Source organism: Phaethon aethereus (assembly GCF_964289735.1).
Source record: "Phaethon aethereus genome assembly, chromosome: Z".
In the NCBI taxonomy this organism is placed as follows: Eukaryota; Metazoa; Chordata; class Aves; order Phaethontiformes; family Phaethontidae; genus Phaethon; species Phaethon aethereus.
Genome location: NC_138577.1, coordinates 21,125,861 through 21,144,310, shown reverse-complemented (window position 1 = coordinate 21,144,310; position 18,450 = coordinate 21,125,861). Strand labels below are relative to the sequence as shown.

General features: G+C 40.5%; 1 protein-coding gene across 2 annotated transcripts; it reads left to right on the top strand.

Annotated features, from left to right (window-relative positions):
• Positions 1-11,584: 11,584 nt before the first annotated feature.
• ESM1 (endothelial cell specific molecule 1) lies at positions 11,585-18,163 on the top strand (the record flags this gene model as incomplete). 2 transcript variants are annotated; one of them, XM_082013247.1, is made up of 3 exons in its annotated part: positions 11,585-11,900; positions 15,817-15,972; positions 18,063-18,163. In XM_082013247.1, 3 exons carry the CDS (start codon positions 11,600-11,602, stop codon positions 18,161-18,163), a joined length of 558 nt encoding a protein of 185 aa, XP_081869373.1. The 2 variants fall into 2 exon arrangements, with proteins under 2 accessions (XP_081869373.1, XP_081869372.1); XM_082013246.1 differs by lacking the exon at positions 15,817-15,972 and having other exon boundaries at positions 11,600-11,900.
• Positions 18,164-18,450: the final 287 nt, after the last annotated feature.

Sequence of the window (18,450 nt, the reverse complement as noted above, 5' to 3'; positions counted from 1 at the left end):
GACAAATGTAGTCTTGTCTCTTTTTACCTGTCACGCCTCAACACTACTCTCTAGATGCTTGTAGGGTGTCCCCTTGCACATTACCTCCCAATTTCCAAATACTGGCTTCTTGTACCAGACCAGCTCTCCCATACTACCTGTTTTTACCTATACTGGAAATTTCTAAGTGGATTAAAGGAGTCCTGCCCTGGGAATCCTTCTGCCCTTGGCCAAGGTTGGGCTCCTATCTATGCTTGCACTTTGCAGCTTGGTCTCTGCTGAGTTGACTTCTCTGTCAGATATTTGCATCTACATCTGTTTTTACAGAGGTCTTCCAGGTAAGTGATATTTCTTAAGGCTTATTTGCTGAGAAGTCTGACTTGCTTGTCACCAGTCACATAGTCATATTTGGGCATAGAGAGCAGCCCCTAAGGCTGACCAGGCCATGCAAAGACATGACATATCGCACTGACATGGTAGGTATGGTGCTCATGTAAAGCATTTGGTGTTGATGTACAGCTGACAGCTCTCCATCCAACAGAGGGGGCTGACAACTCATGTCCACACATCAGACAGGTATGCAGATACCAGTTAGCTTTAGTCCTTATGTTCGTGCTGTGCTTGTACTGGGCAGTAGTGGCTGACGTTTTGTACTTGTTTATGCTGTATGTCTAATGCACTGTATGCTCAATGTGGGAATCTTTTTTTTTTTTAAACAAACTTCTAGTTCTCATTATAGAGGGTGGCATTATTTATTGTCAACAACTGTTGTTTCATTAAAGTGCAATGATATGTTTGGATCATGGATTGCCTCCACAGCTCCTAGTTAAAGTCTTTATCTTCTGACTACAGAACCTCCTGCCATCTAGCAAGCTGTAAAAGTAACCTTCCTTTTGGGCACCTCAATCTGACATCAGGAAGAGACATTTAGAAATCAGAATTAAAACAAAGCAAACCATCAGATTTTCAAGGTAATTTTCTTGGATACTTGCCAAAGAGAAATAAAGATAAACTCAGAAGACTCTTTCAAAATATGGTCAATTCACCATAGTCAGACAAATTACAGCAAGTCATTTTAATACCCCTGTTACACCTTTTAAGTATGATTTACTATTTTCCAAAACTTATCCTCATCTCATTAATGATTTGGCAGATTGTTCTGACACCATCCCAGTATGTTTATAACCCCACAATCATCTGAGGAAGCTCCTTTTTGGATTGACTAATAATATTTTATAATCAATCTCTAGCAGGTTGCAAGTAGGTTAAATTTCATTTTAATTCAATTCAAGGTTGCACAGGTTGCTTCAAAGCTGTTAAAATCAGCTGTGAAAAGTGCATTGAAAGTCAGGCACTAATGTCACAGAAGGTTACAGAGTCTAAAAGCTGTACCAAGACCCACATCCTTGTAACAACAAAGAGGAAACCACAGAAAGATGAGCAAAAAAGCCCTTATTTTAATAAAAATAGAAGAGAAACTTACAGATATTAGCTGCTTCCAAAGGCACCGATTAGATTCATTGTATAAACAATGGAGTTTCACAGGGTTCATTCTTATGTACATTTGTTTGTAAAAAGGAAGAAACTTTGCCTGATTACACACTCTCACAAAACCTTTATTTCAATAAAATATCAAACCTCTCTGCAGCCACAGAGCAAATTAAGTTATAATTAAAACAGTGACAGCATCAGTAAATAAAAAAAAAAGTTACTTTAATCACTCTTAATGACTGCTGTCATAAAAAAATAGTAGTCATGAGTATTTTATTAACCATTGCCATTTAAATTAATAAATGGCACATGGTTGTTGGTTTAGGTTATTTTGAAACCACGTAGAAGATGTTACCCGTCAGGATGTAGTGTTCAGGTTTCTCGGAACATTCCTATTTCAATCTGTCATAACCAAAGCTGCATCACACATCTTTTCAGCCCCATTGGTACCAGATAAAAGCCGCTGCATGAAATGAAGGGGGAGCTCTGGACTAGCGGGTTTGCAAAACCCCTGACATTTTCAGAGGGCAATGGACCACACTGACAGCAATGTGACTTTCACTGATTAAACTCTGGGGTGTGCACGTCACGTGCCAAAAGCCACAGTCCTGTCCTACCACTGGTCTTAGCAGAGTTCAAGTAACAAATGGTCACATGAGCACACAATTATTCTCTGAACTGAGGCTTCGGGCATGCTGATGGGGGACTGTGAAGAAACTTGCACTGCTTCCTTTCAGTGGGGATCATGAGAGACCCCATCTTCCAAGGTGGTCCAGCCAGATTTTGTCTACGAATTCTTACTATGTACAATCCACATCAGAATGAAAAGAATAATGTGGAGGCAGCAACTATACTTGCAGCGCTAAAGATCTGACACACATGGAGATAGAAAAGAGACTTGCTGATACTGCTGCATAGTTCATTTTCTTCCTGCAATATTTCAAAGGGATGTGTTCTAACTGCAAGTTTCCTTGGGGATGCCTCTACATTGAAACATGAATCCATGAGAAAATGAACATGCTTAGAAGTGTGACACAGGGTGCTGCGGTGCTCATGGTTCAAGGTACACCAACTTCAGAAGTTATCACTTCAGTAGCTGGAGAGGAATGGTGTTTGTGCTACTTCAGGAGTGGAAACAGGTGGTTTGAGCTAACTTGCTTCCCTCTGAATCAGTTTGTGGAGCTGTGAAATGAGACGCTGCTTGCAACAGCAATCAGACAGGCAGCACCACAGTGAGATTTGACAGGGATTGCACATTAGAGCCCTAATTATTATTAAACAAAGTCAATTTGTGTATTCTGTCTTATGAACAATGGTGTTGATCTTATCAGGTGGTCTCAGCCTCATTATGCAGAAATAGTGAGAGTATCTGCATGAGGTAAGAGCATAGCTGATGATAAGGCAAGAAATAGATGCAGTTCTAATAGGGTATTAAAGTCTTTCTCTTCCAGGCCTCTTTCTCTCTCCTTGTTTGTCCTGCAACCAGTTACTGAAGTCAGGGTCATGGTAACAGCTACCAATTTTGATACTCATATTTGGGACAGTGTTTTTCAGAAGGGTTTGTTATTCCACCAGCTGTGTTGGGTTGGGTTTTTCCCTTTCTCGTGATGCTTGATGACAGCTTAGCCATCCCAGGCAGTATTCATCTGCCTTGCCAAATGCAGCTGGTGACTCTGAGTGAGTTTCAATGGGCACAGCCAGTGGTTCCTAAGTCCTGTTTCAGGCACTTATCTTAGGCAATAGACAAACAAAAAAATCCTTTCCCTCTGTGCTGGTTGTAGAAAACAGACTTATTTGTTTACTACCAGTGCTTTATAAAATGAAAAACAATTTTTTAATTCTATAAAACAGAAAAAGCCACTAAAACCAGAACTGAAGATACTATTGCCCAATTCTGGCCCAACTGGCCTCATGGCATCCACATGAGGGAATGTACAATGCAGCCTCATGTACCACAGCTTTGGGGGCTATTTCCTACAGTCAACAACCATCTGTACCTGACCTTCCTCTTGGTCCTCTTTGCAGCTTATTGACAGGCAGGATGAGATACTTACCCAGCACTCATAGTCTATTGCATTATAAGCCAAACCCTGGCACAGTGAAGAGGATCTATAATACTGCGCAGGGGGCAATTAAAACGTAGGATTGGGGGCTGAGTAGCAGCTATCTGATGTCATTTAAATAATATAAGAAAGTATATCTGATTGTGAACTATTTCAGGAATTCTGCTTGCTTAAATAGTTTATTCTATCAGCGACAGGAAATACCTAAAATAACCCATGGTCAGTCTATGACAATTCAGAAGATAAAGAAAAAGAGAAGAAAAATATGCGGAGAAATCACATATTCAGTCTGCCAGATTCATAATTTGGGAGGATAGCTGCAGCTTTTAATAATTTACTCAAATCTTTTTCAGTCAATTGTCTTAAAGGAGTAAGCTTCTGGGCATTTGATTAAGTGACTGAAAATTAATGCCAAGTTTTTGAACATTTAATTAAGGTTGATCTATGAATAAAATAAAAAAAAAAACAACTCACCAATACAACTCACCAGATTTTATTTCATTCTCTCAAATATGCTGAACAGATATAAGTGCATATAAATTATCACATTTCGGAGTAAGAACACAAGGTTGTGTTCTGCACTTGTAACACTGTTTAGTTATAAGACCTCTTTTCTTTTAGCAATATATTAAGAAAGTTGAAAATAATGACGTACAAGCTAAAATAGACTTGGAAGTGATTAGGCTGTTTTTAGGTTTATGGATTATAATTCTAAGATTTCTGGCAGTTTTGGTGCTTAATGAAATACAAACTTATGACAGGCAATGTGCAGCTGTTACCTCTCATTGCTTTTTAATTAGAGCTGTTTGCAAACATTCCTTTCCTTATTTTGAGTAAAAAACACACACAAGGAGCTTTGAACTGGCTTTGGTTTCTTTACAGCAGAGAGGATTGTAACACATTGAAAGTATTGTGTGAAATCCTGGCCCCACTGAAGTGAGTGGCAAAGCACTTATGTTGTTGGGACCGGTGTTCACCCACAATATGTGTAGTCCAGGAAAAAAAAAAAGTATTCGAATATTTAAAAATACAGTCATGTGATTGATGAGGCAAAGGACAAAGGAGGTAGGAAGCATGTGCATGTATGAAAATCCTGTTGACACCCTGGGGAAACAAAGGACCTGTGCTAGATATCCCTCCAAGTGCATGGTTCTGGGAGGCCTTGGCTGCTGTCTCCTTTCATGGAAGCCAAGATATTAATTCAATTAGTGTCCAGACCTGTTCACTGAAGTAGATACCAATTGCATATAGCACGGAAATGCTTGATGACCAACTGTCAGAAGTCTCCTTCAAGAAGACTCTGCACCAGTTAACCCAAAATCTCAAAGAGGCTTCAGCCTGGATAGACAAGATGGACAGAGTTTGAGGACTGTGAAAAAGACAAAACAATAAAGATGGGCTGAAGGGATAGAGTCTTGTTCCACTCATTTTTAGTGTGCGTTTTGTGCGTGGCATAAGTAGACTTGTGAAGCGTAAAGTTGCATGTGAATCAGAGAGAGAGAACACATTTGAATAAAGAGATGAAAATGTCAGCAGTGAAGAAAAACAGCATAATGAGGACTAAGGGTGAGCTGGGGGGATTGTGTGGCAGAGGGAAGCCAGAATCAGACAGCCACTGATCCTAAAGAAAGAAAGCATGTGTAACACTGTGGAAAATTGTTTAATAGTTCCCGTCAGTGTCCTTACTCCCTTCAGCTTTTGGCTGGCTCTTCCCTGAATTTTTATTACCTAGGAGATGCCGAAATCCTCTTACAGCCTTTCTGGGATCATCTAATTATTCTGGAAAGTGTTTATGCTTCCAAGATGCATACTTATGAAAAGGAAGAGAGATTTCTTCTTAAAGAAAAATTATAATTGATATAAATCTGATAATTTTGCTTATCTAAATGAATTAATTCAGATTGTTTTTTCTCTGCCAAGGGAAAAGTTATTATCCTGGTGATATTGCAAAGAATACATGGAAATATTATCTCATAAGGACACCTAACCCGAACTCAAACAACTCAACATTTCACACATATGACCACAGATTTTCTTGTTAGCAACCCACGGAGTACAACAAAAACTGAGCTTTTAATAGCTTTGTCATTCATTACAGGAAATAGCTACTTAGTCAAGTCTAAACTATATATAAAGCATAGCTAAAACTTTTGCAGAAATGTTGTAAGACAACAGCAGTGCTTAATTGGAACACGGTTTTCAAAGGCATGTTTTAGTAGAGAAAAGTAGAAATTATATCAATACTTAAGATATGGTTCTATTCCCGTAAGTGTCTATAGAGATGTCACCTTTTTTTTTCTTAAAGAGCAGAGATCAAAATCAGCTCAAGTTGCAACTAAAAGTATACTCCCCACCAAACCTAAAATATTTGAGCCTAAAATTTATACCTAGGATTGGAAAACCAAGCAGTGCACTTTGAGATTCTGCACAGGTACCAAGAACAAACATTTCTCAAATGCGAATTTTGCTTAGTTGTCAGGGACTGATAGAGTCAGAGTGCAATTACCATTTGCGCTGAGTAGGGAAAGGGTAAAATTCATAATATTTGTCATTTTATTGACTGTTCTGTTATTGTTTATGTCATGACAAAATGAATGAAAATGCTTGTTGCAGTCTAACATGTTTTATTTTACTTCTGCAGAGCACTACTGAAAGCAGAGGCTGCATGGCAATGGAGAAATGAGTGTGTATTCCTACATCAGTTAATTATGTCAAATAGTGAGAGACAAAATGTCTTTCACATTATCTCAGCATTAAAGCTACATACCATATGGGCAGAATATATGCATCTGTGCACCTAAGTAGAACACCAGAAGAACCACCACTCACCTCTTGTTTTCTTTTATTGGTAAAGAATCTGAATGTTTGAAGACCTTTCCTGAAAGTATTTTTTTTTATTTTTTTCCAAATGGTTCAAAATCAATAACTGTGAAAAATAGTGGAGATATTTTTCTGTGTGGAAAGGCTTTCTTTCTAGGTGGACATATGGCTTAATCAGGGTGATTTAGGTTCCTATGAACAGGAGATCTCACAAAAGAAACTGCTAATAAGGTGTGGGTGTGTGAAGGCAGAGCATTGGTTTGGGCTGTGAGTGATCAGTCAAGTTTAGCATTGTATTCAGAGAAGTAAATTTTGTGAAGTACAGAGAAGGTATGTGACTTTCTCATACTTTTAAGAAACTCTTTAATCTTAGAGGTCTTGGGCACTGAAACTCCTTTCTTCCTCTGGAAATGTAGCTGATTTGAAAGTAGTAAAAAAAGGACTTCAGCATAACAGAATCACAACCTATTTTTTTCATAATTTTCCCCCACTTATATCAACTACCTATTTATTGTCTGTGACAAACCCAAACTTGCCTGCCTTGAAGAAAATTGACGCCTGTTGCCGTGTAGTAGAGCTTTTCTACCAGTCTGATGTTTTTTGTCTCTTGAACGTGTTGTCCAAGCACAGTGGAATTATTTGACTCAATTAATTAATTAATTGAGGGAAAACCAATGATTTCTGCTATGCAGATAATCACAGTGGTTGTAAAATCACTGGGAATAGCCATACTGTGCAGAGATGGCACAGTGCAGAGAGCCTTCGACTGAAGGCTCAGTCAAAGAGAGCCAGGCCATGACCGTAGCCTGTCGAGGAAGAGGACTCAGTAGCACAGACCTGAAAGATGCCCAGTTCCATTTAAATGGCCATAGGTGTGAGTGAGGAAACTCGGAACAGAAGTTATGTGCAGTCGGTTTGGCTTCCAGCTCCCAGGCTGGACATGCCATGTATTTGTATATGGAGTTATAGGCAAGTATATTTTTAATATGCTCTGTAACAGACTATGGCTCTAGTTCCTGAGGCTCTCTGCAGATAATCCCACCATATCCAGTCATTTCCACAGTAGGTTCTGAAGTCTGTGCATAGGTAGCCAGCCTACCCAGTTCTCTGTGTAGCACCTGGTCTGCCTGGAGAAAGGATGTAAACACCTCTTGCCTTCAGCAAGTAGGAAATGTCCCAAAGCATCTATTTTTACCGAGTGAAGTTGAGTTGCCATGTTACAGTCGAAACAAAGAGTAATTAGCAATTCATTGAAAAGATACAAGAAAAGAAATCATACAAAGGGGAGTCCTTGCCGCTATCTCACTTTCCTGATTCTTATCTTTTACTTCCTATTTCTGGCTTTTCATTTTGGACTTTGCAACTCAGCTTCCTTTCGGTGTTTCCCTTTGAATCTTTGCTTCTCGTATAGCATTGTGCTTATGGCTTTTTGTAAAGGAAGCCTGGGAAAAGGTTGGATCGTTCAGGAATGTACGGTAACATATTTTTAGTTTAGGGACTGCCTTTTGGAAATGAGCAACAAGGGTCATACATTAAACCTTTTCCTATGTTTAAGGAGATATTAATGCTTCCTGCTTATCCTGACTTTACATGTTCAAAAGACTGGATAATGACAGTGGCCAGAATGCTTAAGTTCAGAAGAACTGAAGTGGATGATACTCTCTCTATCTAGAGAGTAAAATGAGTGAAGCCTTAGAGTATTGATCTAATGAATAGACTGCTCCTGTGTATCAGCTCAGATTAATCATGTATCATGAGGTGTGTAATTTTAACAGGTGGGGTCAAACTTTTCAGAGGGCATAAATACAACCTCAAGCCCCTCACATTGAGAAATGGACTACTTGCAAAAGAATTAGAAAATGTATGTTCTGAAGTATTCAGCTGGAACCATAGTTCACAGCTTGCTGAAACTAAACCAGTGATAGCTCAGTTCCCTGTAAAGCATTGAACCTAAGGGTTGAAACCTTTTCTGCTTCTAGAAAGAATGCCAAACTTTATATATGGTGATATAATTCTGATATAAACTGGCACCAAGACAATTTATACTGTAAATTTGGAAAAAAAAAATAGCACTGAGCTGATCCGATCCAGAAAATCTTCCACATTTAAAGTATCTTTATACCACAAGTTAAATAATGGTGCCAAATTTTCTGGGGTTGATAGATGGGGAAGCTTCATTAATTCCCGTTGCACCAGTTTTCAAGGGAGAGCTTAGTTCAGGGCTTTACAGGATCAAGCTGTTCATTGGAAAGAAAAGCTTAATGGATTCAACAGGTAAAACAACAAAGAAACATTAAAACCAGAGGGAGTGACGTTGGATTTATTTCACTACTTAATAAGTGGACAGTGTGGAAGATCATAGTATCATTATTTCCTCTATGATACTCACATATAAGCCAGACCTCTATCTGTTCACATTGTTTTCTTCCATTACATGTATTTTTTGATCCATTGTAATAATTTACTTTGGCTTCTAGTTCCAAGCACAGAATACAGTTTCCATCTCATTCCAAATAATATTGGCTAGTTGCTAGGGGAGTGTGCTGATGTCTTTTACCATTTCTTTTCCTCACCACATCTGTGTGTAATTTTTTTATTTATCATCTCGCGAGGACATTTTCCCTGTGAGAAACCCAAATGTGAAATTTCAGATCTTGTTTGGTGTTTTATACAAGGAGCATTTCCTAAATATATTTACAGAACAGGATTTTAACAGCTGGTGTTTACTACCAGCCATAAACGCCTAGGTGCATGTGTGGATGGGTCTGCACACTCCTCTGTTATCTCCTCTGAGTGAGCAAGCAGGTGTGACTTCAAGGGCAGGCATGGATTAACTTAAGGGAGACCTAAAGGAGAGCCTTCCTGCTTCTTACTGCTGCAGACCTGCGAAATCTCATGCACTAAGTATGCAACCTGCTTCTTTGCGCTATTTCATGCTTGCAGCAGATTTGGCCAGGGAACTGAAACAGTTACTGCCCTTAGCTGTGCTCCCTGGCCCTCTCATCGAACTTAGCCTCTCCCTCCCAGTGAGGGACTGCCCAGTGGGATTCACATAGGCTCCTCAGCCCCACCGGTTACAGCCTGACCTATTAATATAAACCAGTGTCAATTTTAGTTTATACCTAATGCCAGCAGAAACGGGTGGAGTTTTACATTACTCTGCTGACCTGTGAACTATGGAGGAGGTTTTGGGTGTTGTTTTTTTTTTTTAAAACAGGTTTCTGCCATGTTGTAGTTGTGATGTGGTCAGGGATAGCACATTCATTTCTAATTTATTTACTCATTAGAACCTTGCACTTTTGCTCCTTGTTTTTTAGCTGCAATCTTAACTTTCATGTTTGAAGTATTCCTTTCACTTCCCAGACGACAGTTGCATTGGGTTTTGAAGATGAATTTGTCTACTACTTAAGTGCTGTCACCTCATGGCTACCAATAGCACTTGGTTTATATGAGACTTCAACCTAATGCTTTAATTTTCAATTAAATTCACTGATTGGTCCAAGATTACATGTGAAAACAGGCATAAGATAGTGCATGTAAATATCTGCCAGCTGGCAACTCTGTATTTCGAGTAATTACATACTGTATAAGATGGATGCCTGCTAATATTTGCCTGACTGTAGTCTCCCTTTGACATATGTTAAACATAATAGATCCTCTCCTCTCCTCTTCTCTTCTCTCCTCTTTCTTTGTGCTTCTCTTCTCTTGCTATGATATGCTATGCAGGTTCTTATACCCACATATACTAAAAGTGTATGAACAACCTACCCAAATGCAACAGACAGTATCTTGGTTTCCTCTTCTTCACAAGAGAAGAGTTAAGCATTTTGCTTTGGGTCTATCCATTCACATTTGCATTCATGAAGAAAAGGCTTTCCTGCTCTCCTGTATTTCCAGCATAGCCCTTCATTTTATTTGGCAGCCTACTGGCAGTGTCCTCAGCCCAGTCGAGACACAGGATTCCCAAATGGCAAGCTGGTCACACACAAGTTTAGATTGATTCGGTTCCCGCTAACTTCAGTGGCAGCAACTTTTGGTATTCAGGGATTTATTTATGACTAGCTTTAATCCTTTTCTCCTTTCCTGTAGATCTTTCTTTAGAGAAGAAATTTCCATCTGTCTGGTGGCTCATCTGTTTCACTGAACCCTTCAGTTGTTTGCTGTTTCTTGTCAAGGCTCTGGCAATGTGAATAAAGTCTAAGACGGGGTATGGGGGAAATTGAGACTTATTTTCTGTTTATTTACACTGATTTCATTGAAAAGCAACATCAAGGCATCCCATAGAGTTTGATCAGGATAGAAGTGGTATGAAGAGAAGGAGAATCAGCCCCCGTGGATCCACGTTAAGGCTGTACAGACAGTGCTGGTGCTGGATGGGGATTTCCCCCTTTGCTTGTGAGAGCAGGGCAGCTCATTGATAATTCTCCTGAACTTCCTGTGGAAGATCCTACAAAATGCTGGTTTCTGTCTGACGTGTTTTTATTTCTAGCAATAACCTTTGAGTGAAATGTTTAAATCATCTCCACCTAAATACTGATTAAAAAGTACCATCTCGATGCAGGCAGGAAAAAGACTGCTGAAACATCTGAGCTCAGCTGTTAAATGGCATGATCTCACTTTGTTCCTTAAAGTAACTGTCCACATCCCCTTCAAGGGGAAGGCAAAGATTTATTCTTTTAAAGATTATTCTTTCAGCAGTGAGATTGCTCAGTGTGATTTTCTTCTGGCTGCGTTAGTGAGGCAGAGCTATCCTGTCAGCAGTGTGCCCAGTGTCAGAGCGATCCCTGTCCTGCAGGAAGGTATGCAACCTACTTGGTGTTGGGGTTGTTTTTTTTTCAGTTGTGTGTGTGTGGGGTTTTTTTTTTTTCTTTTGGCAGACGTCCTTGAGCATTTGAGACGGATGTGAGAGAGTTTTTAGTCCTCATGCAAAACAACCAACTAAACATAACAGATTACATCAGCTCAGGCTTTTCAATTCCTGGATGGCAGCAGAGTGCTAATCCAACCTTCATCCTGGATTTCATAAACTGAAACAAGGGAGGCTGGCAGGAGCAGCGCTGCCGGATTGAGGAAGCTGACGACGGTGCAGCATGTGGGCAACACACTGTATAAAGCTCATAAACTTGTAGGCTGATGTGTGCAGCTACCACTTTGGATTCTGTACCGCTGCTTCCCTCGGCACAAGGCACCAGCAGGCTGAGCATTAAAGCCTGCTTTTTGGGACGGAGCACTTACCCCTGCAAGACATGAAGGGCTTCCTGTTTCTCACACTCCTCCTGATGCCCGTGCACGCTGGAACTGCTTGGAGTGCGAAATACGCAGTAGATTGTCCCGAGCCCTGTGACAGTAACGCATGCAAAAGTACCTTGCGCTGTAAGCGAACGGTGCTGGATGACTGTGGCTGTTGCAGAGTGTGTGCAGCTGCTCTGGGGGAGACTTGCTATCGTACGGTCTCGGGTATGGATGGTGTCAAGTGTGGTCCTGGGCTGAAGTGCCAGTTTTACACTGAGGAGGATGACTTTGGTGATGAATTTGGTATCTGCAAAGGTAACAATATTCACTTTGCATGCACCCACTGTGGCAATTTGACAGCAACCTACATATAGAGCTTGCCTCCTGCTTGAAAGGTCTAAAATGAGATTTTTCCAGCTCAGCCCTTAGCCAAGAAGAAAGTGAAAAATTCCTGCTATTATTAAAAGATGTTACATGTAGGTAGGACAGGGTTATTAATGTGAGAATACTGTTTAGACTTGGGGACATGTGTGAGGAAACACAGATGGGGTGTGCTCGGAGATGAGATTTTTGATTGGGACTTGGGAGACCCAGGTAGTAGTCCTGATCCTTCCGCTGATTTGGTGGGCAGCTTTCTATAAATTGCAAAGACTTTAATCCTGTGAGTCCAGTCTTGTCACAGGGTCCCTGCCCCTGCCGGTCTCTCCCTGGGGTGAGGTTCCCTCAGGCACTGCCGGCTGCCTGCCCAGGGACCAGGTGCTCTCCCTCGGGTCTGGGAGATGGAGATAACAGCACTGCCCAAGTGCTTGGGGACGTTGTGGTGTTTAATTCTATCCTGCCTTTGAGGTACTTGGCTACCCTAGGGTTGTGGTCAGGGGAGGCAGACAGAGACCCTCCTGCCTGAAAGCTGGGAATAATACAACAGGAGCTGGCTGTGAGATGAGCAGCCAGTCACTGCTCTCAGCTTATTCCAGGTATGCTGCATGCTGTTTTCTTTAGCCATAGACGATAACGGCGTTTTTCATTTAAGAGCTTTCCTCACTCCATGCAAAAAGGAGAATCTTTGAAAGGAGAGGAGGTATTAAATTAATAAGAAGTAGGATGAAAGTTTTTAAAATAAATAATTTTTAAAAAAGGCTTTGCAAAGTATGAATGCAGTGAATTTTCCTGTGTTTGTGTACCACTTCAGTAAGTAGATACAGATATGCCTTTGAATAACTTCCTTAAAAGTGGAGATGTCTTGGCAGTTAAATATCAGGAGTATTAATAGCCTCAGTTAAAGTAATGACTTAGGACCAGATGCTGTAAAAATCATTCAGGCTGACTCATATACAGCACACACTTATTTACATTGGTATTTAAAAACAAATTCATGTGCATGTGTGAAGGTGAAACCCAAAATACTACTTTCATTTTTAAAGTCTAGAATTTACGCATAAAGGTCGTATCTTTGGTACACTCACCAGAGAAGTATTTTACTGAGATAGTTGACTGATCAGTTTATTAAAAATTTCTGCAGTGCAAGATAGCACCTATAATTTTTTTAACAGTTCTTTTGAATGATTATATACTTTTCACTGCCCTCATAGGAATTTCTTTGCAATAGCATGCTTCAAATGGGAAAAAAGAAACATTGAGGGGTATGAGATCTGAATCCCTTTAGCTGAATCTTGGAAGCTCTGTGGAAAATGTAAAGTAAAATGTTTTTTTTCCAGTGAGTCAGTGGAAAAACTCTCATTAATTTCAATAAAGCTATACCTTGACTTAGAGTTGTAAATTGATATCTAAGACTTATATTCCCCATGATTTACTTGCACTAAATATTATAGATATAATTCTAATTCTTTTTCTTTTTTCATCTCAGCTCTGAGATAGTACAATCTCCCTCTGTACATATGTGAATTTTATCAGGCAAAGCATGGGGCCAAATATGGTTATTTTATATTTCCATTTGTAGCTATGATACTAGATCACTCAATAACTTCCATGTTTGTAATAATTCACAGAGGCAGGATAGCTAAATTTTCTCTGGTTGCCTGCGAATGATTTACTTTGAAGTTGTGGAAAAATGACCCAAACTCTCTGTTTTTCAATTTTTTTTTATTTCTAAAATGGGTAAAACATAGACAGTATATGTTTCAGAGCAAATTTTTGAGTACTTCCAGCATTATGAGAGTGCATCATATTATTATCAATAGCAATATCATTATTGTTCAAAACAGACTAAGTCCAAAACAGACTGGTGCTCTGCACCCTTATTAGTAAATACCCTCTAAACCTGAGGTATAACTGTCACAGTAAAGAACCTTCTCTTGCTTCCCTTAGATCACCGGGAGCTATTTGCAATTTATTTAGGAGCAGGCTGAACAAAACAGCAAAATTGACTCAGATCTCAGTTTCATCAAATCTGAAGAGCAGCATCAGTGCCAGAATTATTCACACAGAGCCAAGTGCTTCGGGCTCAGACTTGTTTCCATTCTGTTGTGCACAGCTTTGCATCCCACCTCTCTGGGCTGAGCGGCTGAGCACCTGCAGCAGGCAGATTGATGCTGCATGTGGTGTGTGCTCTCAGCTTGTCCCTCAGGGAGGACTGTGCACACAAAAACTGCTTTGCTCTGGCAGAATTTTGGTTTTGTTTTATGTGGACAAACAGCAGATGAAAGAATGTCCTTGCTTGGGAAGGGGAGTATGGTGAAGCTCAGTGAGGTCCTCCAGGCTGGAGGGATTCACCGTGTAGTCCCTAGCGGGGAATTGGTTGATTTTCCAGTGCATTTCATTTATAAAAGCATACCCATTGGACATGCAGAGAATTGTAAAATGTTGGTTTCGTTTTGGGGCATTAGCCTGATTTTCAGATAGTCTAGGCTGTAGGACGAAACTAAATATTTCCATTGATTCAAGAGGAGACTGGACAAACTGAGAAGGGTAACCCTGTTGTGGGGTGTTATATGCATAGAAACTATGTCTGGCTCAGGAGGTCCCAGAGCTGAAAATGGGGGAGAATATGAGGGGGGAGGTATCATTTGTGCTTACCATGGTCATCTTCTTTCTTAAGTGTTTAATGGGAGCCTGGGCTGGATGGATCCTTGGTCCAGCCCTGAATGGTCATTCATCCTCCCCTAGGAGTTGAATTGGAAAGTCTCTAGGACTTGACATTTAAGGTGACCATTCACCCTGAGTTGTTAAGGACAGCCTAAGCATAAAGACCTTCCTTCTGGGATATCCCAAACTTCTCTTGGGATGATCTCTTGTTTGGGGTTTTGGAAAGGGGATATTTGAGCTGCATTTTCCTTGTCTCCACCTATTCAGCTATGGTCCTTGGAAGGTTCCCTGTTCCACAGCAAGGCAGAGGAAGACAATGGCAGTGAACCCAGGTTTAAACCCTCTGGGAAGTTATGCAATCCAGCATGTGATACGTGTCAGCTATGGGATGAGGCAAATCCTCTGCACCTGACATTCTTTTTTGGAAAACATTTGATCCCACCCTGACAGCTGCCCTTTGGTGCTCTTCTGTGAGCTTGCTCAGAGATGGGATATTTGGATCGAGGCAGCATGTGACCCGATGCAGTATAACCAAGCAGCCACCTTTGTGCCAGTGATCCCTTTAGACCATACTCACTCTTTAGGCTGGAGTTGTAGCTGAGCTCTTCGCTGTCTGCCTGAGAAGCTGTCACATAGGGCTCTTTGCCGGGAGCATCTCCAAGGCGGAGGGTGTGCTTGCTGGATAGCTCCACAGGGTCGGGGTGGCTGCCTCCACCGAGCCTACGTGCAGCGGCCCCGGCCACAAGCAGCCTGGCGCCAGCGATAAATTGCAGCCTAAACCATGGCAGTCATGTAAGTCAGATAATATCATGCCCAAATAATGGATTCAGGAACTTTCTGAAGGCTTCTTTTCTAAATTCAATGCTAATCCTTTACCTACATCCTCTATGATTACATATTCATATCGCCTTTAATTTGCATTTTACTACTACAAGTGTTTCAGAGAGGGATTACCGACAGCACATTGTAAATAAGTTATAGGAAAAGAAATCATGTATATAATGTTTGTCAAGGTTTGTTAAAACTGGAAAATACTTCTAACAAGCAGTTGGCACGCTGAAATCCTGTAGTTAAGGTTTAGCTGACCTCCACTCAAAGGTTTTCCACTTTTAAGTGTATAAGCAGACCAGCTATTGGGAGTGCTGACTTGGATCACTGAGGACTACTTTGATATATTACTTTTTTTCAGAGTGTCCCTATGGTACCTATGGAATGGAATGCAGGAAAACCTGCAACTGTCCCTCTGGCATCTGTGACAGAGTAACTGGGAAGTGTTTGAAGTTCCCATTTTTTCAACTGTCTGCTTCAAAGCCTCCAAATCGACGAAAAATAGTTTCACACACAGGTAAGACTTCATGGGGCAGCTGATTTTAGGCTAAATCACCTTGTACGTGATCTACTACTACGCTGTGTACGCTGTGTAGGTGATGTGTACTTTGGTGGAGCTGTGTGAACAGCTAACAGCACAAGGTACGTTTATTTTTCTTATTGGCAGCTCCCTTAACGTAAGGCAAGGAATTAGGTGAGCTGTGACACATGGTAAAAACATTTGAAAATCCTAACATGGGCAAAATACTTTGCAGCTGTTGTGTGCGCTAGCAGTGCTGTGCCATCTGCACAATGGGAGGCTATGCTAGGATTTGCATTAGTCAGTTCAGATGCGATGCATGTACCTGCTTTGTGTAGATCAGGATTTCACCAGGTGGCATTTACTACTGTTAGCTAACCTGGAGTAAAAATAACATCTTTCTTCCATGAAGGCAGAATTTTATACATTGCCAGATGTCAGTGAACTGTTTTATGAAATATTTTACTGTAGTCATTATCACAGTATCACTGCAATAAGTTCTTACCTTTAAGATTATGTCTGAAGCCTGTAGCAGATCTTTCCAGAATGAAAAAAAAGGCATGTGAGAAACGAGTGTTTTTGAGGCAGGCAGGAGAGATCACTGAAGATTTAAAGCTGGGATTAAAATTTCTTCCCCTTCTATTTGCTACCTGATGATACTGAGGTATATTTGAGTGAACAATGTTTACTCTAAATTTAAACACCAGTCAAAATCCAATACAATTTAAAAAAAAATCAGAGCTTTAATCCTAGGCCTACTGGGAGCATTTCTAGGATTTTACCCAAAAGTCTTTGAATTTTATTTCTCCTCCAACTGCAGTTTGTGTGCCTTATTTTGATTCTCTCCTGTTATATTAAGCTATTTAGAGTTTGCTGCCTTGACACATGCATTGTTTCCCCCACTCCCTGTTTAGAGAAAGTTAGACAGAAGCAAACTTCTTCATCTTATGCTTGTACCACATTTAAAATGATCTTTAAAAAAAAAAACTTAGTGAGATGGTCCTATGCTTTTGTATTTTTCTACATGATTGTGCTCTTTTGCCTTTTCCAGGTTTTGTTTGTTGTCAGGGGTGCTGAAATGACTTGAAAAAATACTCCTGTCTTGCTTTTTTCTCTATCTAGCCTATATTCCAAATCTTCTGAGGTAGCCTGTTTTCATCAGTTCCTCCTCCCCTTTCCTCTCTCTCCCTTGCCTTTGGTCCCAAACCTGCTGCCTCAATGTTGAGCAGCTTGTCTGCTCCCAGCCAAGATGAGATATTCACCCTACAGAAACAAATATTATTTTTTTCCTGTCAAAGATTTCACACCAATTTATGTCCTCAGAGACCTGTCACTGGAAGTAGACCAGGGACACTCTGGGTAGTACTGCATGGGATGGTCACACGGGATTTCATTTAACAGTGGTCTTCAGAGGGAGCATAGCATCTAGGGTAGATCCCCAGTCAATTAAAACCTCTGGCTGGTATATTTTATAAAGACATTATGGTTACATGTACCCAAGTAAATGTAACGGTGCCAGAGTGTGTTCCTGTGTATTGCAATTTGACCACCTTCATGGTCAAACAGCGGGCCAGCAGCCGGCATGCTTTGTCCCAGCCTAGCAAGCCGTGCCAACCAACCTCAGCCACAGCTCAGGAGTCAGTGTCAGCCAGGCACCATATCCAGTGGACAAACTGGATATCTTTTACTTTTTTTGGAGAATAAGAGTGTTTAGTGGGCATGCACCAGGCTGTTCCACACCAGCTGGTTGTAGTCAGATAATAGCTCCAGGCATGTTTAATTTACTGCTGTAGCTATGGAGGATGTGCTGCTTGGTCCCATGTCACACTGGAGTGTTACAGCGAGAACTGGAAACTGAACTCAAATCGCCTGCCTTATGCTTGATCTATTAGAAAACACATCTGGCTTATGCCATAATTTGGCAGAAGTTTTGCAACCAGCTAACTGGAGGCAATCAGGGAGAGTCCTACAAGATTTGTCAGCTAAGGTTTTTCTGAAGTGTTCCCAAAACCAGGGACATTGCTGCAGGACAATATTTTAATTCTCTCATTTTCATGAAATCCACCTTTATTTTTGTATATTTTCAGAGAATGACATGGCATCAGGGGATGGCAATTCTGTAAAAGAGGAATTCGTTAAGGAGAAAGCTATTCGCTCTCCGGTAATGAAATGGCTAAATCCTCGCTGATATTTACTTACGCTCATAAGACTTTGAAGTGAATGTATTTCTCACAGATTATTGAATATGCAACATCACACTTTAAGAACAAAGTAGATCTATAGCATATGAAAATGTAACCTCTGAAGGCCAATTGTGATTCTGTTTTTATGAGAAAAATGTTTACTTAAAAATAGACTGTACAGTGTATATGATTTTTGATATTTGTTTTGATAAGTATTTGAACAGAGAAATGTATTGTGGATTCCTGAATGTATAGTAATATTAAAAACCCAACACAATTCAACCCTCTTCAT